Below are 24,870 nucleotides of genomic sequence, written 5' to 3'. Positions count from 1 at the left end.
TTCTCATAACATGAGAACTAAGGGTCACCAAATGAAATTAATAGGCATCGGGTTTAAAACAAACAAAAAGGAAGTTTTTTTTCATATAACACACAGTCAACCTGTGGAACTCCTTGCCAGAGGATGTTGTGAAGGCCAAGACTATAACAGGGATCAAAAAAGAACTAGACAAATTCATGGAGGATAGGTCCATCAATGGCTATTAGCTAGGATGGGCAGGGATGATGTCCCTAGCCTCTGTTTGCCAGAAGCTGGGAATGGGCGACAGGGGATGGATCACTTGATGATTACCTGTTCTGTTCATTCCCTCTGGGGCACTTGGCCACTGTTGGAAGACAGGATACTGGGCTAGATGGACCTTTGGTCTGACCCAGTATGGCTGTTCTTATGTTCTTAGTTTTGTTCACTTTGTGTATCTCGCCTCTTTTTCCACCACCCTGTGTGTCAAAGTCACTTTTACCTTTCTCCTCCAACACAGTAAGTAGAAGCGTTGACCAAGAAAAGAAAAAAAACAACAATCCAAAAGCAACCCCCCAAAAAGTTACCATGCTAGGGGACAAGTGGTTGACAAGCTTAAGTAAATATCTACTAAATTTTATATCTGTAACTTGTCAGTATGGGTGGAATTAGCTGATTTTCTGATGTGGCTATTCAGGAATAGTAGTTCATCTGATTTATACAGCAAATGGAGTTTTGTTGAAATTTATTAATATAAAACATGAAAAAATGGTACCCCATGCTATAACCAAAACCCACGTTTAATAACTCGAACATAATACTACAGAGTGGTAAAACAGAAATTACAAGACAATTTCCTTAATGGCCCAGTTATACCTATATAACAGCAGTGTTGTTCTGTTGCAACATAATACTAATATATTTTAGCAATATAGAAAATACAGTTATGATCATTAAAATAATATGTATTACCATTTAATACAAACGTCTTTCCAATGTTACTGAAGATGTGTTTCACTGAATTTTAGTAACAGATAAAAACAGATTAAAATCGATATGAAGTAAACTTTGTGATGGGAAGAAACTGTACAAATATTAAAAATATGTAATTTATAAGTGAATCTCACTAATAGAACTCACAATGATATTAATATTATTTGATCTCCCTGAGAAAATTGTAATACATTTTAGTAATTACCCTCCAAATATATCAAAAATTCTGGATCACTGGAATAACTATTGGGCCCATATTTTAAAGTTTTCATGTTTAAGAAGATTCCTATTAAAGTAGGTAAATAGTTATGTAAATCCTGTATAAAGAAATGAAAATCCAAAAATTAGATATAATGTATGAACATTTAAATGGAATTTTATCTGTCTTACCTTAGGATTTTTAGGTTCAAGCAATTACAAAATGAGCTAAATTAATACAGGTGCAACTCTGCTAACATCAGTTGAGTTACTTCAGAGGTAATTTGGCTCAGTGTTTATGCACGTACTATTAGTGTATATGCAATGTTTGGTGAAAATGAGAAAAGGATAAAAATAGACGTAAATCAAACATTGGTTAAATCAGACATAAAAGAAATATTTTGGTTAAGTCAGAGACTACAACTGACCTAAGAGAATGGTAGTAGGCATCATGTATAGTATAGCGGTACTTAGCTAAAATTATTTTTTCTGAAAATAACAAGGCTTCTGCATATGAATATATATTTGTATTTGCACCACAGCATTGAAATCTTCGCTATACACAATTTAACCTTAACATATTGGCCAAGATTTAAAACAGTAATAAAATAAAAACATGGATGCCTACAGTTAGGCTTGTGAGTCCATATTTAGGCACCTAAATAAATGATCTGATTGTCAAAAGTGCTGAGTATTCAATAGCTCCTACTGAAACATACAGAAACTGCTGGATGAGCAGCGCTTTTGAAAGTCATGCCACTTATTTATGTGCCTAAATATGGATTCATGAGCCTAACTGGAGCATTAAATTTTTTTAAATCTTGGACTTAATCTAAAAGTTCATTTTACTTACTTATTCTAAATATCACATAAAAGGACTTTGCTGCTCAAATTCCATTCATGTAGACAATGTAATACACAGGAGTTTCCATAATAAAACCCAACATTTACCCACAGTTACTACACACAGGGGCATTCAAGATATCACTCTTTTCTATATGAAGAATGGAAAAACAACCACATTATCTTAGATATTGTTGTTTAGTATAATCATTGAAAGTCTTTCAATAGTGACCATTTTCATGCTCTGGTTTTTCCACAGCTGTAATGAATATACTGCTAAAAAGAAGCCTGGCTGTTTTAAACAATTTGCATTTGAGATGAGTTCAAAAGAGCACCCAGTCTCCACATATAAACAGAAAACAATGGGAATTCATCAGCAAGATGAAGAATAATTTGATCAAGGTTCTGCAGAAATTTGCTTTTTTCTTCTCCATCATAGTCTGAGCTTGAAATGTTACCTTCTCCTGTCCCCTTCTGAAGAAGCTGTTCCAAAATCATGCAGAGAGAAAAAATATTCTCATATTGGGTAATATTATACTTGGCCTCGATCTAGAAATAAAGAAAGAAGTGCATAAGCATAAACTGAAAATGCTTTTACAGTCCATCAACACAGAAGGTACTCCAGAGAATGTTGTTAAAATTTTTAGCAATGTTTATTTTGATATAATTGAGGATAAACCTACAATTAGTTACATTTCCCCACAAAAAATAGCCTTTTTATTATACATGCCACCCTCCAAGCAATTAAATATATTTTAAAATCCAAAGCTTACCATTTTCCATGGTAAACAGTTTGAGAAAGCTTATTTTTCCACTTAGCCACAGAAAGACCATGACATACTATGATACATGGATGTACCAATCAAAATCAATGCAGTGGTACCTTCAGATCAGCTTTTTAAAACAAATACATTATAAACTGAATAAATCTTTCCTTAAACCCTCAGATACCAAATAACATAGTGTTAAGCACTCCTAGTTTTACATGAGAAATGAGGCAATTTAGCACCAAGGAATTAGACATAATAATGCACAATTGGTTTTTCCATGGAAAAACTAGTCTTGAAGGCTACTGAATCTCTCTCAGGCTACAAGATTGGACATGGAAAGACACCACCAGTTGTTATGATGGATTATTTCTTGATGTCCATTGAGACATTACCACTCGTTCTCCTGGACCTCTAGCTGGCATTTGATACCACTGATCACTAAGCTATTCAGAATCTATCTTGAGGGCAGAAATGGCCTTAAATAGAATGGTTCCTCTCAGACTGAACCCTGAAATTTATTATACCAACTGTCCATCCTCCTCCAAAAGCCTTTGACTTTCTCTCACTTATTATTCAACGTCTACATACACACTTTTCATGGAGTATGCAGTGGTAGTGTCATCTTTAATTAAAATAGCTTAACAAAAGAAAGACTAAAGGGTGACATTATTACAGGCTACAGGTACCTATATGGGGAACAAATATTGAATAATGGGCTCTTCAGTTTATCAAAGAAAAGTATAACATGATCCTTTGGCTGGAAGTTGAAGATAGACACATTCAGATTGGAAATAAGGCACAAATTTTTAACAGGAAGTGTAATTAACCATTAGAACAACTTACCAAGGGCTGTGGTGGATTCTCCATCACAGACACTTTTTAAATTAAGATTTTATATTTGTTTAAGAGATATGTTCTAGGAATTATTTTGGGGCAGTTCTATGGCTGGTGTTATAAAGGAGATCATACTATATGATCTCTATGATCCTTTCTGACCCTTGGAATCTACGAAGCTCAACACTGCTTCTTCAGACCCGGCAAGATTAAAAAGCCAAGGGCATAAAGGGGAAAACAAAAGGATTGAAACATCACAGAATGTGAAACTATACGAGATAAACCTGAGGCACAAAGGATAGGTGGGTACATGGAGTTACAGTCAAGGTTTGTGTTGGAACCTTACTCAAGTTTGTGCAGGAATCTTAAGTTCAAATTCTCTCAGTTTCTCGCATTTAGTTTCTCCCTCCCACCCCACTCTAATATAACATTATATTAGTGTTATAAAAGGATAATACATTCTCAACCATAACTCCCAGTTATTGTCCTGGGAGTTGCATAGTCAGGACTATATCTTGAATATATTGTTCACTGTTTTTCTTCTAATACCAAAGCTCTCCATGGGACATCTGCAGGATTGGTGAGAAAAACTTTGACCTCTGTTTGCTGATACCTTGGAAACTCCACAAGCGTGAACTCATGGAGTTTTCCTACTGCGGATTTGGGATATCACAGTCATTGATTTAGTGAGGGGAATGGGGACACAGATTTAATTGGTTGTATAATTTTAAAAAAATGACCTGTGATTTATTACAAGTGTGGTCATCCCCCTCCCCCCACCCCAAGACAAATGAAAAGAAATGTTACAGAATGATGAACTAAGGAAAATGAATGTGTAGTTAAGGTACTTTGGAGGTCTGTGTTCAACTCCAATTATTCCAAATATTTTCTGTGTGACCTTAGCCAAGTTACTTAGGATGGAATTTTCAAAAGCATCTAAGTGAGTAAGGGGCACCAGTACCATTGCTTTCAATTGGATTAGTACTCCAAAATCACTTTGACAATTTATACCTTCAAGTCAGTGGGCCTGCTATGGGTACCTGCATTGCCCCACAGTATACCAACATTTTTATGGCTGACTTAGAACAATGCTTCCTCGGCTCTTGTCTCCTAACAGGAGAGCGTTGTGGCTGGGGGCAAGCAGCTCCCAGGCTGATTGAGGAAGCAGCCTCAACTGTGGCCACGCCCCAATCAGGGCCCAGCTGGCCCTTGTAAGAGGGCAGCGGGCTAGGAGCAGACAGACACTCTCTCTCTAGCCTTTGGAGAGGGAGGGACCTGGCTGCTGCGGAGCGTACCAAGGTACCTGAGGTGGAGCAGGGGTGGGGGAAAGCCAGAGGAGCTGGGGAGCTCTGACCTGGAACCCAGCAGGCTGAAGACCTAGCGTTAGGCCAAACAGGTGCTGGGGTTTCAGGGGGCAGCCCAAGGGTACGCAGAGGCAGCAGGTCCAAGCCCTCCTTGCCGGTGATGAGTGGCAATTATACTGCAGTCCGCATCAGTGAACGGGGGCTAGATGACTGGCAGTAGCCAAGACTGAGGCAAGGTGGGGATGGGGGCAGTGGGGTTTCCCGGGGAGGGGAGACGCACCAAGACTGCAGGGGTACTGCAAGGGGCAGAAACCCAGTGGAAAAGGGCACTGGGGTCCAGGAGGGACATACGGTCCCAGCAGTAGTGAGACATAGGCCCGAAGAGGACGATCCAGAGCTGGAGAGCTAATTCCCGAGACGACCAGCAGGAGGCACCACAGGGGTAAGTCTCACCACTGTTACACGCCCTTACTCTACTTATGCTACATTGATGACATCTTCATCATCTGGACCCATGGGAAGGAGGCGCTTGAGGAATTCCACCAGGATTTCAACAATTTCCACCCCACCATCAATCTCAGCCTGGACGAGTCCACACAAGAGATCCACTTCCTGGACACTACAGTGCAAGTAAGCGATGGTCACATAAACACCACCCTATACTGCAAACCTACTGACTGCTATACTTACCTACATGCCTCCAACTTTCCTCCAGACCACATCACACGATCCATGGTCTACAGCCAATCCCTCAGACAGAGACAAACACCTACAAGATCTCTAATAGCATTCTTAAAACTACAATACCCACCTGGTGAAGTGAAGAAACAGACTGACAGAGCCAGAAGGGTACCCAGAAGTCACCTACTACAGAACAGGCCCAACAAAGAAAGTAACAGAACGCCACTAGTCATCACTTCCAGCCCCAACTAAAACCTCTCCAGCGCATCATCAAGGATCTACAACCTATCCTGAAAGACGATCCCTCACTCTCACAGACCTTGGGAGACAGGCCAGTCCTCCCTTACAGAGAGCCCCGCAACTTGAAGCAAATACTCACCAGCAACTACACACCACAAAACAAAAACACTAACCCAGGAACAAATCCTTGCAACAAACCCCACTGCCAACTCTATCCGCATATCTATTCAAGGGACACCATCATAGGACCCAACCACATCAGCCACACCATCAGCGGCTCATTCACCTGCACATCTATCAATGTGATATATGCTATCATGTGGCAGCAATGCCCCTCTGCCATGTACATTGGCCAAACTGGACAGTCTCTACACAAATGAATAAATGGACACAAATCAGATATCAAGAATTAGAACATTCAAAAACCAGTAGGAGAGCACTTCAGTCTCCCCGGACACTCAATAACAGACTTAAAAGTGGCAATTCTTCAACAAAAAAACTTCAAAGATAGACTCCAACTAGAAACTACAGAACTGGAATTAATTTGCAAACTGGACACCATCAAATTAGGCCTGAATAAAGACTGGGAGTGGCTGGGTCACTACAAAATTAAATTTCCTCCTGCTGAAACTCAGACCTTTTCATCAACTGTTTGAAATGGGCCAGGTTGATTACATTGGCCTCATTAGCATTACAAAAGTGATTTCCCCCCCTCCCTTGGTATTCACCCCTTCTTGTCAACTGTTGAGAATAGCCCACTTCCACCTTAATTGAATTGGCTCGTTAGCACTCACCCTCCACTTGGAAAGGCAACTCCCATCTTTTCATGTGCTGTGTATTTATACTTGCCTACTGTATTTTCCACACCATGCATCTGATGAAGTGGGTTTTAGCCCATGAAAGCTTACAACCAAATAACTTTGTTAGTCTCTAAGGTGCTACAAGAGTGCTGATACAGACTAACTAAGGTGCTGATACAGACTAACACAGCTACCCACTCTGAAACCTTTCAGTTTTTAGAAAATCCTACCCTTAATGTCTCAATGCCACAGTTCCCCATTGGTAAAATGGAGAGAATACTTCCCATTGTCATACGGGTGTTCTCAGGATAAATTCATTAATGTTTGTGGGGCACTCAGATACTATGATGTTGGAACACATCTAACCACCTAAACAGAATACTGGAGTAGAGGGGTTCACAGATGTAACAAAATGGAAGGTGATTCAATCTATTTTAAAGGAGTTTTTGTATTTCTTTCTTTAGCATGATCTAGGTTGTATGCAATACAACAAACATATATGGAGTCAAGTCTCTTCAAGACGCCATTTCCTTGAATTTTATACAAGATGCTTGTGTAAAAGAGCATGACAATATAGACATGAAGTGCAGTATGTAAAATCTTGTGACCTATATCCACAGAATGCTGTCTTTCTTGAGGGACCACTCTCATAGTAAGGTTTTCTTCACTCCGAACATTATTTACAACTCTTTTCCTCTGCTGTGGAAAAGAGAACAGGTACCTGCTATTCATATTCATCATATGTGGTCGGATAGTTTCCATTCATGTTTTAATCCTGGAGGTGTTTCCAAAAACATCCTTAACAATATATTGTAAAAATATGTTCATTTGTAAATGTACTGAAATTCTAGAGCAGAAAACACTGGTATTCTTGAGATATTTTGTACAATTTTCAAGAGTGACTAATAACTTTAGGTGGCTCTATTTGAGTGTCCAACTTAAATGGACCCAATTATCAGAAAATGTTGGGTGTACCTGCGCTTTGAAAATCAGACCCTTTTTAGGTGTATCAAAAATGAAGTCTCCACAAATCAATTTTCACTTTTGAAAACTCAGCCCATAATATACATAATATGGTAATGTTTTAGTAATTGCATTTTCTATTACATTACAAAACATATAACAATTTAAATGAGCTATAATGGAAATATCAATTTTATTGTACAATTACATGTTTGTTATTGTATCATGTTGGCAAACATATTAACCCGAGGCCATCACTAATTAAATACAAATGAATAATTATATACAGATTTATAGGCAGTTTATCATACAATTGAATTCTGTTTCTGAGGATGATGAATCCAATCCTGCTCTTACTGCAGTCAGTTGCAAGACAAGTATTGAAGGATCACAACCTAAAAGAGTGACAGAGAAAACTTTTGTGGTTTCTCATAAAAGAGTTAGCCACCAACCTGGAGATCATACCAGATTTGGCCCACCCAAGGAGACAGGTAAGCTGGGTAGTCTCTCCCTATTGCACGCTACAAACCCTCAGGAGAAACAGTCCAAATTTGTTTAATAAACTATTACTGTTAATGGCACATACTCAGAAACCTGCCCAAACCTAACCAATTAAAACTTCTAACAACTATAAAATGAGGATTCTTTACAGATTTGTAGAGTCTAAGGCCAGAAGGAACCATTGTGATCATCTAGACTGGCCTCCACCATAATGCAAGCCATTGAGCTTCTGCAAAATAATTCCTATTTAGTTTAATTAATAAAGCAAAGGTTTTGATTGTTTATTTTTATGCAGTTGCTTAATCCAAACTGGCGGATGTCTCTATTATGGGAAACCAAAATTACAAGAAAGAAACATTTCCTCTCTCCTATATGACAATCACCAGCTGGGATGACACTACTAGAAAGTAAAAGCAGAAAGATAAATTCGTAATCAAAACAGATTCTTAAATGAAAAAATCCAAATTTTTTGCCATTACTAAATAGCGAGGGAAGTCATCTTTGTTGAATGAGGTCATATACCAAGGTGGTGATTTGTTACAAGCACGACAACTGTATCTGATATACAATTATCTCTATATGCAAATTGCAGTTTTCAATTCATTGAGGGCCTTCTTAGGATCATTATATATTAGAGTATCTGAAATCCTTAGGCACTGGGTTTATTAAAGTAAAATTTTAAACCCTTCTTATGACCAGCATGTGGAGTTGCCTTTCCATTTGGTATTAGGCTGTCAGGAACAAAAAGAAACTATAAAAGAAAATGAAAAGGCAGCGTCCTGCTTAGTAGCAAAACCCATTGTTTTTTTCAGTACTATCTTGTCCTGAAAAGACCATAATTATGGTAGTTAGATGAATGAAGTTCCTAGCTAGCTGATTCTTCTAGCTAAAACAATAGCCAGTAGGAAACCAACTTTATACATGAGAAAGTATAGAAATATGTTTAGTAAGGGTGGAAAAAATGGTTTGGATCTCTGGCTATCCAGATGTTCATATGCATACAAGCAGACCTCAACCTCTAATTTCTGACTGTTTGGGCTGTAGCACCAAATTTCATAATGGCACAGATCATGCAGCAATAAATAGTGTGAAATAATACTTCAATGAGAAGAGAAAGTTACTCACCTTGCAGTAACTGAGGTTCTTCGAGATGTGTCCCCCGTGGGTGCTCCACTCCCAGTAATGGTGTGTCCCGGCGCTGTTGATCGGAGATCTTCGGTAGCAGTGACTGGTTGGGATGCACGTGCTCAGCTGCTGTCTCATGGCGTCGTTAGGGTCTGCCTGAGCACATGCGTCCCGCACCCCCCTCAGTTCCTTCTCTACCGTAGAGTTGTCTGATTAGTACTCCAAAGTAGAGGAGAGGAGGGTGGGTAGTGGAGCACCCACAGGGGGACACATCTCGAAGAACCTCAGGTACTGCAAGGTGAGTAACTTTCTCGTCTTCTTTGAGTGCTGTCCCTGTGGGTGCTTAACTTCAAGTGAATGTGAAGCAGTACGCATGATGGTTGGTGGGATTTTGGGGTTGCGTGAGGAACAACGGTAGACAGTACCATATGGCCGACTGTGGTGTCTGCCGTGGTATCCCGTGTCATAGCATAATGTTTGGCAAATGTGTGGTCAGATGTCCACTTGGCCGCTCTGCATATGTCTATAACATGTACATTGTAGAGGAAGGCAATGGATATTGACATTACTCTAGTAGAATGACTCCTAACACTCTCTGGTGGTTGAACATTCTGGGTCCAGTAGCAGGATCTGACGCCGTCAGAGATCCACTTGGAGAGTCTTTGCTTAGAGACAGCCTCACCCTTTGATCTCTCGGTAGTAGAAACAAATAATCTAGGGGATTTACGAAATGGTTTAGTTCTGTCAAGATAGAATGCAAGAGCCCATTGGACATCGAGGGTATGTAATGCCATTTCCCATGGAGTTGAGTGAGGCTCGGGATGGAATACACGTAAGTGTATTGGCTGCTTAAAGGTGGAAGGTAGACACCACCTTGGGAAGGAATTTGGGGTGGGGTCACATAGTAACCTTGTCTTTCGAGAAAATGGTGTAGGGAGGGTAGGCCATCAGGGCGCTTATTTCACCAACCCTTCTCGATGACGTTATGGCAACCAAGAAAGTCACTTTTGTGGACATGTGGGGCAGGGATGAGGTGGCCAGGGGCTCCAAAGGGGGTTTCATAAGAGTGCAGAGAACTAGGTTGAGGCTCCAGGAGGCTACTGGTGAATGAATCTCAGGGTAGAGATTTTGCAGGCCTGTGAGGATGAGTTTCATGGTTGTGTGGGCGAAAAGTCAATAGCCATCCAGAGCATCATGGAAGGTGGTAAGGGCCACGAGATAGAACTGAGTGAACTGACAGAACTGATAGAACTGAGTGAAAGCCCGTCCTGTTTTAGTTCGAAAAGATAGTCTAAGATGTCAGGGAGGGTTGTAGTCTGTGGTGTCAGGTGTCTGTGGAAGCACCAGATGGAGAAGCGTTTCCACTTTTGCAGGTAAGTCTTACGAGTGGAGTCCCTTCTACTGTGCAGGAAGACATGTTGGACCTGTTCTGAGCAAGCTAATTCGTGGGATTGAAACCATGAAGGAACCACGTCATCAAATGGAGTTTCCGGAGCTGCGGATGAAGAAGCTGACAGCAATTCTGGGAGAGGAGATCTGGTCTGTCGGGGAGAGTCCGGGGAGGACAGATGGACATGCACAGCAGGTAAGGATACCATGTCTGTCTGTTTGGGACAAGCTGGGGCAATAAGTATGACCCGGGCCTTGTCCTCTGTGATCTTGCGTAGAACCCTGTGTATCAGTGGAATTGGTGGAAAAGCATACATGAGGGAGTTGTTCCAAGGAATGAGGAACACATCCCCTAGAGATGCATTTCCGAGTCCTGCTCTGTAGCAAAACAGGTGGCATTTACGGTTTTCAGGTGTGGCAAATGGGTCTATCAATGGAGTACCCCAGTGGGAGAAGAGCTGTCGAAGTATCATCGGATGTAATTCCCATTCATGTTCCTCGGAGAAGTGTCTGCTGAGTGTCAGCAGTAGTGTTGTGACACCCAGGCAGGTCAGAAGTGGTGATTTCTATGTGATGTTGTATGCACCAATTCCATAGTCGGCTTCTTCATCCGCATAGGGAGTGAGATCGTGCATAGGGAGTGAGATCGTGCTCCTCCCTGCCTGTTAATGTAAAACATGCATGCTATATTGTCCCTCAAAACTAAAGGAAAGGGAGACCTGGGAAATGGCTAGCTAACTATTTCTATTTTTCTTTACTTATTTCCTACAGTAACGAGGGAAGAGACAAGCACTGCCCCAAGTCTCGTCTTCAGCCGAGGATGGTTAAGAAGGAACTGAGGACGGTTGGGGACGTGCGTGCTCAGGCAGACCCGAATGATGACGCAAGATATCACCTGAGCACGTGCGTCCCGACCAAGCACTGCTACCGAAGATCTCCGATCAACGGTGCCGGGACGCACCGTCACCGGTAGTGGAGCACCCACAAGAACAGCACTCGAAGAACTATTGGTCACTCATCATTTTTGAAACACCGGGAAAGTGTGTATATGTGGATTTAGGATCCTATAACTTTAGGTTCCAATTTTATGAAAATTGTGACCTAAAAGAGGATAACAGTTTTTTCATGTTCTTTGTGAAAACTCCTACTGATGGCAGTACAAGTTCTTCTGTAATTAAACAGTGGTTTATGGCCCTAACCTTGCTTGCTGCTCCCATCCAGGAACCATAATTAAAAATGTAATTTGGCCACTTCCAGAAAATATACCTCTTATTGTAATCATCCTCTTCCAATTTAAATTTCTCACCTCATTGACTGGCTTTTTCAAAACTTGATGAATTGGCCAAACATCCCCACATTGCTCCCCACAGCAAAATGGGCAAGGGAGAAGTTATCACTGTGGTGTGACTGAATGTTGTGGTCTTCTTGGTATGGCAGTTGATAGGAACCTTTGCAGCACCGAGACCACAGGTTCCTTTTTATGATAAATGATAGCCATAAAACATACAAAGAACACTATCGAGAATTCAGAAACTGCAAAAGGAGAACGTTTAAAATGCAAGAAATCACTTTGAAATAAATACAGTGTGGCAAAAAATGTTAAATACAACTTCAATCACTTTTTTTTTAAATACTACAAAAGCAAGAGATCACGGAAGGAGGAAATTAGAATGTTACGTAATATAAAATGAAGTCACAGAGCATGGCAAAATACCTAAAATATTAAATTAGAATTTCACTGATGTACAGTTATACTCCATCCGACAGCCAGAATCCTGACATCCAGTATAAATGAATCTAGCACCTGCATTCAGTGGTGATTAAATTTCTTGACCTGGAATCCCTGAGTAATTCCCCCCCCCCGCCCCGAAATTTTCCTCCACATCCAAGCAAACACTTTCACTCATTTTGATAAAAAAGTATTCCCCCCACCCACTCAAATTACTAGTGCTTGAGGGCTCACAGATAAGCCTTTTCCAGAATTGTACTAGAAGATACAAAGTGACCTGGGACAATATATTTTAGCAAGTCTACATTGTATAAAGTTTTGGATAACTGGGTGGCAAAGGAGGGGACATAAACCTTTAGGGTGTGTCTACACTTTCAACTGTATATGGATACATGTGCATTCTTGTGCCAGAATTCCCTATGTTCACATCTGAAGCATATTTCTGAAGGACAGTCTTCTGTGTGAAAGTTAGCATGCATAAGGGGTGTGGGTATGTATGTACATGCCTCTGCTGTGGCTTAGCCCTGTACCCATTCTACAGAGCAGCGTGGACTGGGGTAAGGAGCGGGTACCATGGCACAAGTAGTAGCAAACTGTGTTTCAGAACAAGTAATCATGGTTTGCTTAGCAGTATTCTAGAAACAGGGAAATCTCTGTCAGACTCCTGTGCATTCTCTGTGATGCACACTAACAGGAACCCTGTATTCATGTAATGACTACACAGGCTATGGACAGGGTCAGTTCATCCACGCAGCTAACTTTTCAATAGGGATATTGAGACATTAAGAGGTAACAATCAACACCTTTTTTCTACAAGAAATGTGCATGGAAGTAATGATTCAGTAGTATAACAGAGACTGGATGTGTGTCAAATGTTTTCCTGGATAGATTATTTGGCCCAGGAACTTCATAGGAAGCACTGCACTGGATCAGTGTAGTGTTCTGGACAGTGCCCAGTGCCAGATGCTTCAGACAGAAGATGTAAAAACCCTGCAGTATGCAGATATGGAATAATCTGCCTCCAGCAATGAGTCTCATCCTAACCCCTATTTATCAGAGCTTGGTTTAAACCCTAAAGCGTGAGGTTTAATATATTTTCCAAAAGGGGATTAACTATTAACAACTCTGAATATTCATCATATCCATAGACGTATCCAAGCCCTTCCTAAATCTTGCTACATTCCTGGTCTCAATAACATCCTGTGACAAGACTCCAACAGTCCAACTACATGTTGTATGAAAAAATATTACCTTTAAAATTTTGAATTTGCCACTCTAACGTCACTGAATATCCCCATGTACTGTGTTATGAGCAGAATGAATAGAAGCTCCTAATCTACCTTCTCTATAAAATTCGTTATTTTATAGTTTTATTGTGTCCCATCTTTTTTGTCTCCCTTCTAAATTAAACAATCCCCGTCGTTTCCTATTTCTCTTTATATGAGTGTTTTTCAGGCTTCAAATCATTCATGATGGTCTACTCTGAACACCCTCTAATTCTATAATATATTTTTCAGATGAGGTGACCAGTTTTTCACACCAGAATTCCAGATGAGGCTGCACCATGATTTGTATAATGGTATATTTTCATTATTCTCCATCCCATTCCTTATACAGACTAACATCTCATTTGCTTTTTTTCCACTGCTGCTGCTGCATATGGAGCTGAGGTCTTCACTGAGCTGTATACAGTGTTGCTCAGGTCCCTTTAATGAGCCCCATGGTTAATTCAGGAACCTGTAAGGTGCACAAAAAGATTATTTTTTCTCTACAATGTGTATTTCTTAGCCAATTTAGTTCAGTTTTGATAAACGCAATCAGTTGCCCTTTCTCTGTGATTGGTTAAATCCCTCTGAAGTTCCTTACAATCCTTCTTGGTCTTCACTATCCTTAATAACTTTGAATCATCTGCTAACTTTTCCACCTCACTACTCACCTCCTTTTCTAGGTCTTTAATAAATATATTAAATACTGGATGCCATATTGTTGTTAACCTTTCACCACGATGAAAATTGACTTCTTAATTCTTTGTTTCCTGGCTTCCAACCACTTTTTCATTCTGGACCATACTGTGTGTGTCACTGTAGCAGGGTGGTCACCTGCTCCTGCCTTCAAAGGCTTAAAACAGCCTGGGGAGAGGGCTGTGGTAGGGAAGGAAAAGCGGGGCTGATTGGGAGAAGCAGCCTCAGCTGGGGGCCACGTCCCAATCAGGCCGCAGCTGGCTTAATCATGGCACAGCTGGCCCTTATAAGAGGGCAGTGGGCCAGGAGCACACAGAGTCTCTCTCTAGATGTTGAGAGGGAGGGACCTGACTGCTGGGCTGGGCTAAGGCCAGAGGAGCTGGGAAGACCGGCTTGAGAAACCCCCCAGGCTGCACGCTTTGATGAAGGCCTAGGAAAAGGGTACTGGGGTTGCAGAGGGCAGCCCAAGGGTAGGCAGAAGCCGCAGGTCCAGAACCTCCTTGCCGATGATGAGTGGAGATTATACTGCAATCCGCCCCAGGGAGCAGGAGCTAGATGGTGACTAGCAGTAGCCAAAGACTGATGCGAGGTGGGGATAGAGGGTGGGGGTTCCCTAGGGGAAGACCCAGATCTGTGGAGTACTGTCAGGGGGCAGCACCCTGGGTAAAAGGGGCACTGGGGTCCGAGAGGGACACGGGGGGCCAGCGGCAAGGCTGGAATGCTAATTCCCTGGACAACCGGCAGGAGGCACTGCAGGGGTGAGTTGCCTCACCGTGACAGTCACCCTCTGACTGCTTAGCTTCCTCTGAACTGAAACTAATCTACTTTTACGTAAACAAAATTCAAACATATTAAGGTATGGAAATACACATTTAAGACACCTAAACTACCTTATCTCTGTCCTGTAGTGACACCATAAGAGGAAAAATATGAAAAAAACCTTAATCTCAGTTTCATCTAACCTGAGACTACACACGCTAAAATATCTTCATCATAATTGTAAGGTTATTTCACAGTATTACCCCATGTAATTCTTGGTATGGGCTAATTACAACATCCCTGTAAATGTTTTTCATTATATATATGTAAATTGGGTCCTACCTTTGTTGTTATGGGTTGGGCACAATTGCCACCTTTCATTCAGGGTAACTGTAAAGTAGTGGCTGAAACTAAAGCAGCAGCCCCCAAAACATCGGCATATGGAAAAGCTTGAGTAGAAGCTGAACCAGGTGGCCCAAGGGGTTTCAAACACAGGGGTTAGGGCTTTGATTGTTGGAACTGTTTTTGTCTGGGCATATGTGACAGAAGGGAGACAGAATTGGCCAGAAAGTCAAGCAGACAGTAACAGAAGCGTTGGTAATGTGGCCCCCAGGGAAAGCTTTTGGGGTACAGGGAGCTGGCTGGAAAGGCACATTGGGAAGAGCAAGCACATGAACTGTATCCTGCTATTTGACTCTTATTGTGTTCAAGGAAACAGGACCTTATGTAAAAAGAAAAGGAGTACTTGTGGCACCTTAGAGACTAACCAATTTATTTGAGCATGAGCTTTCGTGAGCTACAGCTCACTTCATCGGATGCATACTGTGAAAAGTGTAGAAGATCTTTTTATATACACACAAAGCATGAAAAAATACCTTCTCCCACCCCACTCTCCTGCTGCTAATAGCTTATCTAAAGTGATCACTCTCCTTATAATATGTATGATAATCAAGGTGGGCCATTTCCAGCACAAATCCAGGGTTTAACAAGAACGTCGGGGGGGGGGGAGGGTAGGAAAAAACAAGGGGAAATAGGTTACCTTGCATAATGACTTAGCCACTCCCAGTCTCTATTCAAGCCTAAGTTAATTGTATCCAATTTGTAAATGAATTCCAATTCAACAGTTTCTCGCTGGAGTCTGGATTTGAAGTTTTCTTGGTGTAATATCACAACTTTCATGTCTGTAATCGCGTGACCAGAGAGATTGAAGTGTTCTCCGACTGGTTTATGAATGTTATAATTCTTGACATCTGATTTATGTCCATTTATTCTTTTACGTAGAGACTGTCCAGTTTGACCAATGTACATGGCAGAGGGGCATTGTTGGCACATGATGGCATATATCACATTGGTAGATGTGCAGGTGAACGAGCCTCTGATAGTGTGGCTGATGTTATTAGGCCCTGTGATGTGTCCCCTGAATAGATATGTGGGCACAGTTGGCAACGGGCTTTGTTGCAAGGATAGGTTGCTGGGTTAGTGGTTCTGTTGTGTGATATGTGGTTGCTGGTGAGTATTTGCTTCAGGTTGGGGGGCTGTCTGTAGGCAAATACTGGCCCGTCTCCCAAGATTTGTGAGAGTGTTGGGTCATCCTTCAGGATAGGTTGTAGATCCTTAATAATGCGTTGGAGGGGTTTTAGTTGGGGGCTGAAGGTGACGGCTAGTGGCATTCTGTTATTTTCTTTGTTAGGCCTGTCCTGTAGTAGGAGACTTCTGGGAACTCTTCTGTCTCTGCCATTACCCTCTGATCCCACTGAGAGTTACCAAAAGAAACTACAGCATTTGCTCAAGAAACTCCCTGAAAAAGCACAAGATCAAATCCGCACAGACACACCCCTGGAACCCCGACCTGGGATATTCTATCTATTACCCAAGATCCATAAACCTAGAAATCTTGGGCGCCCCATCATCTCAGGCATTGGCACCTGACAGCAGGATTGTCTGGCTATCTAGACTCCCTCCTCAGGCCCTGCGCTACCAGCACTCCCAGCTACCTTCAAGACACCACTGACTTCCTGAGGAAACTACAATCCATCGGTGATCTTCCTGATAACACCATCCTGGCCACTATGGATGTAGAAGCCCTCTACACCAACATTCCACACAAAGATGGACTACAAGCCGTCAAGAACACTATCCCCGATAATGTCATAGCTAACCTGGTGGCTGAACTTTGTGACTTTGTCCTTACCCATAACTATTTTACATTTGGGGACAATGTATACCTTCAGATCAGCGGCACTGCTATGGGTACCCGCATGGTACCCAGGCATACCCATGCCTGACTAATCTAATTGCCTTCTATGATGAGATTACTGGTTCTGTGGATGAAGGGAAAGCAGTGGATTTATTGTTTCTTGACTTTAGCAAAGCTTTTGACACGGTCTCCCACAGTATTCTTGTCAGCAAGTTAAAGAAGTACGGGCTGGATGAATGCACTATAAGGTGGGTAGAAAGTTGGCTAGATTGTCGGGCTAAATGGGTAGTGATCAATGGCTCCATGTCTAGTTGGCAGACGGTGTCAAGTGGAGTGCCCCAGGGGTCGGTTTTGTTCAATATCTTCATAAATGATCTGGAGGATGGTGTGGATTGCACTCTCAGCAAATTTGCGGATGATACTAAACTAGGAGGAGTGGTAGATACGCTGGAGGGCAGGGATAGGATACAGAGGGACGTAGACAAATTGAAGGATTGAGCCAAAACAAATCTGATGAGGTTCAAGAAGGATAAGTGCAGGGTCCTGCACTTAGGACGGAAGAACCCAATACACCGCTGCAGACTAGGGACCGAATGGCTAGGCAGCAGTTCTGCGGAAAAGGACCTAGGGGTGACTATGGACGAGAAGCTGGATATGAGTCAGCAGTGTGCTCTTGTTGCCAAGAAGGCCAATGGCATTTTGAGATGTATAAGTAGGGGCATAGCGAGCAGATCAAGGGACGTGATCGTCCCCCTCTATTCGACATTGGTGAGGCCCCATCTAGAGTACTGTGTCCAGTTTTGGGCCCCACACTACAAGAAGGATGTGGATAAATTGGAGAGAGTCCAGTGAAGGGCAACAAAAATGATTAGGGTCTGGAACACATGACTTATGAGGAGAGGCTGAGGGAACTGGGACTGTTTAGTCTGCAGAAGAGAAGAATGAGGGGGGGGATTTGACAGCTGCTTTCAACTACCTGAGAGGTGGTTCCAGAGAGGATGGTTCTAGACTATTCTCAGTGGTAGAAGAGGACAGGACAAGGAGTAATGGTCTCAAGTTGCAGTGGGGGAGGTTTAGGTTGGATATTAGGAAAAACTTTTTCACTATGAGGGTGGTGAAGCACTGGAATGCGTTACCTAGGGAGGTGGTAGAATCTCCTTCCTTAGAAGTTTTTAAGGTCAAGCTTGACAAAGCCCTGGCTGGGATGATTTAATTGGGGATTGGTCCTGCTTTGAGCAGGGGGTTGGACTAGATGAGCTCCTGAGGTCCCTTCCAACCCTGATATTCTATGATTCTATGGCCCCACAGTATGCCAACATTTTTATGGCTGACTTAGAACAACGCTTCCTCAGCTCTCGTCTCCTAACGCCCCTACTCTACTTGCGCTATATTGATGACATTTTCATCATCTGGACCCATGGAAAAGAAGCCCTTGAGGAATTCCACCATGATTTCAACAATTTCCATCCCACCATCAACCTCAGCCTGGTCCAGTCCACACAAGAGATCCACTTCCTGGACACTACAGTGCTAATAAACGATGGTCACGTAAACACCACCTTATACCGGAAACCTACTGACCGCTATTCCTACCTACATGCCTCCAGCTCTCACCCTGACCACACCACACGATCCATCGTCTACAGCCAAGCTCTGTGATACAACCGCATTTGCTCCAACCCCTCAGACAGAGACAAACACCTACAAGAGCTCTATCAAGCATTCTTACAACTACAATACCCACCTGCGGAAGTGAAGAAACAGATTGATAGAGCCAGAAGAGTTCCCAGAAGTCTCCTACTACAGGACAGGCCCAACAAAGAAAATAACAGAATGCCACTAGCCGTCACCTTCAGCCCCCAACTAAAACCCCTCCAACGCATTATTAAGGATCTACAACCTATCCTGAAGGATGACCCAACACTCTCACAAATCTTGGGAGACGGGCCAGTATTTGCCTACAGACAGCCCCCCAACCTGAAGCAAATACTCACCAGCAACCACATATCACACAACAGAACCACTAACCCAGCAACCTATCCTTGCAACAAAGCCCGTTGCCAACTGTGCCCACATATCTATTCAGGGGACACCATCACAGGGCCTAATAACATCAGCCACACTATCAGAGGCTCGTTCACCTGCACATCTACCAATGTGATATATGCCATCATGTGCCAGCAATGCCCCTCTGCCAGGTACATTGGTCAAACTGGACAGTCTCTATGTAAAAGAATAAATGGACACAAATCAGATGTTAAGAATTATAACATTCATAAACCAGTCGGAGAACACTTCAATCTCTCTGGTCACGCGATTACAGACATGAAAGTTGTGATATTACAACAAAAAAACTTCAAATCCAGACTCCAGCGAGAAACTGTTGAATTAGAATTCATTTACAAATTGGATACAATTAACTTAGGCTTGAATAGAGACTGGGAGTGGCTAAGTCATTATGCAAGGTAACCTATTTCCCCTTGTTCTTTCCTACCCCCCCCCCCCGACGTTCTTGTTAAACCCTGGATTTGTGCTGGAAATGGCCCACCTTGATTATCATACACATTATAAGGAGAGTGGTCACTTTAGATAAGCTATTACCAGCAGGAGAGTAGGTTTGTGGGTGTGGGTGTGGGTGTGTGTGTGTGTGAGAAAACCTGGAAACCTGTGCTGGAAATGGCCCAACTTGATTATCATACACATTGTAAGGATAACAAAGTAATTGTAAGGAGGTTTCAGAGTAACAGCCGTGTTAGTCTGTATTTGCAAAAAGAAAAGGAGTACTTGTGGCACCTTAGAGACTAACCAATTTATTTGAGCATAAGCTTTCGTGAGCTACAGCTCTGCTCAAATAAATTGGTTAGTCTCTAAGGTGCCACAAGTACTCCTTTTCTTATTGTAAGGAGAGTGATCACTTTAGATAAGCTATTAGCAGCAGGAGAGTGGGGTGGGAGGAGGTATTTTTTATGCTTTGTGTGTACATAAAAAGATCTTCTACACTTTCCACAGTATGCATCCGATGAAGTGAGCTGTAGCTCACGAAAGCTTATGCTCAAATAAATTGGTTAGTCTCTAAGGTGCCACAAGTACTCCTTTTCTTTTTGCGAGTACAGACTAACACGGCCATTACTCTGAAACAGGACTTTATGTATAAACTATGTAAATAAACAGCACTGCATTAAAGAAAATACTTGGCTCTATCATCGGTTTATTCTCCTAGTGGAAACAACCCATAGAGCTTTGTATAACTAGCCACTTGGGTCAAAAGGGGAAACAACATTATACACACAGATACAGAATGCACATGTAATATACATACATACACATGCACACAGGCATGCCTAGATGTTTTAATCATGTGAAACAGTGCAGATTCATGCAATAGACTGATCATGCACTTTTGACCATCTCAGCCCATTGATCCATTGCCCTGGCACTCATTCCAATACTCTGACTCAGTGAGCAACTTCAAGCAAAGAATCTTTTAAAAATGTATATGTTTATCTGTTAGATGAATATTTCATTTTCCTCCCAAATGTGGAGTTCCCTCCCCTCCCCCCCAAAAAAAAATATTCCAGCAGAAACCATAATGTGCAAGACTGAGTCCTAGGATAGCTTTTTCCATACATTAAAATATTATGAATACAAAAATGTGTTATCTTGGGCTCCTATCGGATTAGAAAATTGAACTTTATAATACTGGAAAAGGGAAATTCCCAGTAATTTATGGTACCGACTTTTAACCCAGTAAGGATCTGAGATAAAAAAATGTCAAGACTATGTACAGAATGCTATTTTAGGGTATTTTCAGGGGTTTTATGGCCTCTCATAGTCATGTTCACAGACTCCTGAAGTGCAACTTATTTCAGCTGCAGGAGAACAGAAATCCATGCAGAACCACACCAGCACAGAAAGGAATTCTGATAGTCTGGAACAAGAACTGTGCCAGACAAAGCTTGCCAGTATCGCCAGTATTTGGCAACAGTATACCAAATGTTCCTTATATTATTGCAGAACTGTCTGTGTGAGTAGGTCACCTTTTGTCTGTCTCTCTTCGTTGTTCTCTCTTGGAAGCTGCCTCATATTCTTATTGTTGTCCCATTAAAGTTAATGATGACAGCAGAATTTGGGACCTTATACATAAGTTTCTCATTTGGAGCCCAAATAGGTGACACAGTCAGGAATTTTGTTTTTTTTACAAAATGTTCACATGTCCTGTTTCTGTGAATAAGGGTGATAACAAATGGCACACAGGAGACTCCCTCTTGTGGAAACTTCAGATAAGGTATCTCTGTCCTGTCCCAGAAGCAGCTGTCTGGAACCTGTCTCTCTGCTTACCTCATGCCTCTTTTCCTCCCTAAACCCTTCCACTTTGTACCTGGGAAACCTCAACGGCAAGGCTGGTCATTAAGATCATGTATCCTGGAAAGTTGTACCTGGGCATTTGCCTACTTTTTGTGCACTGCTTTGCATACAGACGAACCTCAGAAAAGTCCACGTGTGTGGAAAAAATTGCTTTAACTCCACACAATTATTGACTCATTGAGTGCAGTTACTGTCTGGAATCTTTAGCAGTTTCTTTTGGCATAACACTATTTTCCCCTAAAGGCAGTACTGGGAAGAGGAAAGATATGATCAGCCAGGAACTGCAAACACTTCTTTTTCAGAAGGTGCAGGTAAAATAGCAGACTTAGCTAAGAGGGAAGCAGGAAGGATTTATATACAATCGACCGCTAATTAATTTACCTTGTTTTCAAATTATTGAACAACACAGCTTGCTGCTAGATGGAGCCTTTGTAAGATGGGAAAAAAGAGCACTGCCTCTGAGGCGGATGAATCATAGGTGCTGGAACTAGGGGTGTTGCCACACCTCCTGGCTTGAAGTGGTTTCCATTATATAGAGGGTTTACAGTTTGGTTCAATGGTTCTCAGCACCCCCACTATAAAAATTGTTCCAGAACCCCTAGAACGAATATTGTTTGTTTCATTGTTTACCTGTACTTCTCTGTCTATATTTATCAGTATAAATTAGATTATAAGCCTTTTGGGACAGAGACCATCTTTTTGTTTGTACAGTGCCTAGCACAATGGGGTCCTAGTTTATCACTGGGGCCCCAAGTGCTATGCTAGTACCAATAAATAAATTACTTATTTAAGCCTAAAAGTTTGGTGCACAATCAACATTTTGGACCTGGTGATAGAAATATGTGAATGAGGAGTAGCTAATAAGTGCTGGGCACTAGATTATTTTTTTCACAAGTAAATCATGTTTCAATCTTATCTCATAAATTTAAATAATTAAATGGTTTATTTACTGAATTATCACTGAATAATAAGAAAAGGAGGACTTGTGGCACGTTGGAGACTAACCAATTTATTTGAGCATGAGCTTTCGTGAGCTACAGCTCACTTCATCGGATGCATACCGTGGAAACTGCAGCAGACTTTATATATACACAGAGAATATGAAACAATACCTCCTCCCACCCCACTGTCCTGCTGGTAATAGCTTATCTAAAGTGATCATCAAGTTGGGCCATTTCCAGCACAAATCCAGGTTTTCTCGCCCTCCACCCCCCCACACAAATTCCCTCTCCTGCTGGTGATAGCCCATCCAAAGTGACAACTCTCCACACAATGTGCATGACAATCAAGTTGGGCCATTTCCTGCACAAATCCAGGTTCTCTCACCCCCCCACCCCCCTCCCAAAAACCACACACACAAACTCACTATCCCGCTGGCAATAGCTCATCCAAAGTGACAGTCACTTTGCATGAGCTATTGCCAGCGGGAACCTGGATTTGTGCAGGAAATGGCCCAACTTGATTGTCATGCACATTGTGTGGAGAGCTGTCACTTTGGATGGGCTATCACCAGCAGGAGAGGGAATTTGTGTGGGGGGGTGGAGGGCGAGAAAACCTGGATTTGTGCTGGAAATGGCCCAACTTGATGATCACTTTAGATAAGCTATTACCAGCAGGACAGTGGGGTGGGAGGAGGTATTGTTTCATATTCTCTGTGTTTATATAAAGTCTGCTGCAGTTTCCACGGCATGCATCCGATGAAGTGAGCTGTAGCTCACGAAAGCTCATGCTCAAATAAATTGGTTAGTCTCTAAGGTGCCACAAGTCCTCCTTTTCTTTTTGCGAATACAGACTAACACGGCTGTTACTCTGAAACCTGTCACTGAATAATAGTGATTCAGGCTTGAAACATTTAATTGGTGAAAGAAGTCAAAGCAACTTGAGAAAAACACTGAAAATGTTAGCTTCAAAACATAAGGATCTACAAGAGGCCCATTAATAATAGGAAATATTTCCAAATATTCAGTGAAGCGAAATCAGCAAAAGCTGCTCTCATAAGACTTCTGGTCGAAGATTACCCAACACAGCATCAAAATCTGTTCAACCAGGCAGAAGGAAAAGACTAGATAAAAATTTCCTGGAGCAGCATCAGTGACTGCCCAGTCACACAAAAGCCAGAGGCGAAATAAAAATTACCCAGAGCAGCGTTAAAGGGTGCTCAGCCAAAGCTTAGATAAATTTGCCAGAAGCAGCATGAAATGCAGTCTGTACAAACAGCAGATACAAAGACAAGCAGCAGTCAATGAAAACAGCATGACATTTTCATGTGTTTAGATAGTTGACTAAATTCAGATCATAAATCCACTTTTAATAATAGTCAATATGTCGGTCCTTCACTGGTGAAGTACCAGCAATTCTTCATCCTAAATAAATTAGTCTATCCAATTTTGACTCCTTTTCTTTACTGCTAAAACAGTGCAATGATGAGTTTATTTTATTTAGAAAACTACCATTGGGATAAATTAATCTATTTTTTAAAAAATGTACTTAAGAAGACTTGACATTACAGCACTTTAAACTAAACTCATTAAAAACAAGCCAAAACAAATGTTAAGTGCTGAAGACTTCTGAGAAATTGTGCCGTGATAGTGCTTCAAAGGGAAGAAACCCAAAATAAGTTTTATGAGGGCAAAGAAATGCCACCACTTTGAAGATAGTGTTGACGATTACATGAGAGCCCAAGATCAAAATAATCATGATTATAGTAGTTGATGCTAGCAGTATATAATGGTCAGAAATGAGCTACTGTTTAAAAAAGGTATGTTTTAATAAATTACATTTTCTTCACCTATTTCCATATTCATTATCAGTCTCTTTTTCATCTTTATTTCTTTTGTGACCTGCAAGTTTCACCACCAGGTAGCTTCTTCTCTTTAGACTACAGAGCTCTGACAAATAGCTTGTGAGCCTTGACAGGATCAGGTTTAAGACCCATGGGGCGATCGGCTTTCAAACCTGAGAGTAAAGTCTCGCCAATCCTTTAAAAAACAAAAACAAACAAAACACCACACACACTGTCATCTTGTGACAGAACACTGACCTACTGCCCACTGTCAGGTGGAAGGCCAGAATTGCTGTTAGATACACCTTGATGGATGTGAGGGCCAGACTTTGTTGCTTTAGATGGAGCAAGTAGCCCAGGATAGACTGAAGGGAAAACTGAGCTGGTCAGATGTCTCATTGGGACAACAATACTGAAAAATGCTTCCGTTTGGAGAGGTAGGTAGCCCTAGTGGACAGCTTCCCACTGCCCAGCAAGA

At 41.8% G+C, this 24,870-nt stretch overlaps 1 protein-coding gene across 1 annotated transcript in view; it reads right to left on the bottom strand.

Moving 5' to 3' along the window:
* Window positions 1-2,257: 2,257 nt before the first annotated feature.
* MEI4 (meiotic double-stranded break formation protein 4) overlaps window positions 2,258-24,870 on the bottom strand; it is a 127,367-nt gene continuing 104,754 nt past the window's right edge. Inside the window, exon 5 of the mRNA XM_078851963.1 lies at window positions 2,258-2,541. Within this exon, the coding sequence (XP_078708089.1) occupies window positions 2,290-2,541 (252 nt within the window). The 3' untranslated portion in view covers window positions 2,258-2,289. The remainder of the gene's footprint in view (window positions 2,542-24,870) is intronic.

This window comes from Lepidochelys kempii, chromosome 3, assembly GCF_965140285.1.
Source record: "Lepidochelys kempii isolate rLepKem1 chromosome 3, rLepKem1.hap1, whole genome shotgun sequence".
In the NCBI taxonomy this organism is placed as follows: domain Eukaryota; kingdom Metazoa; phylum Chordata; order Testudines; family Cheloniidae; genus Lepidochelys; species Lepidochelys kempii.
Note: the sequence above shows the minus strand (reverse complement) of the source record. Positions and strands in the feature narration are given on the sequence as shown.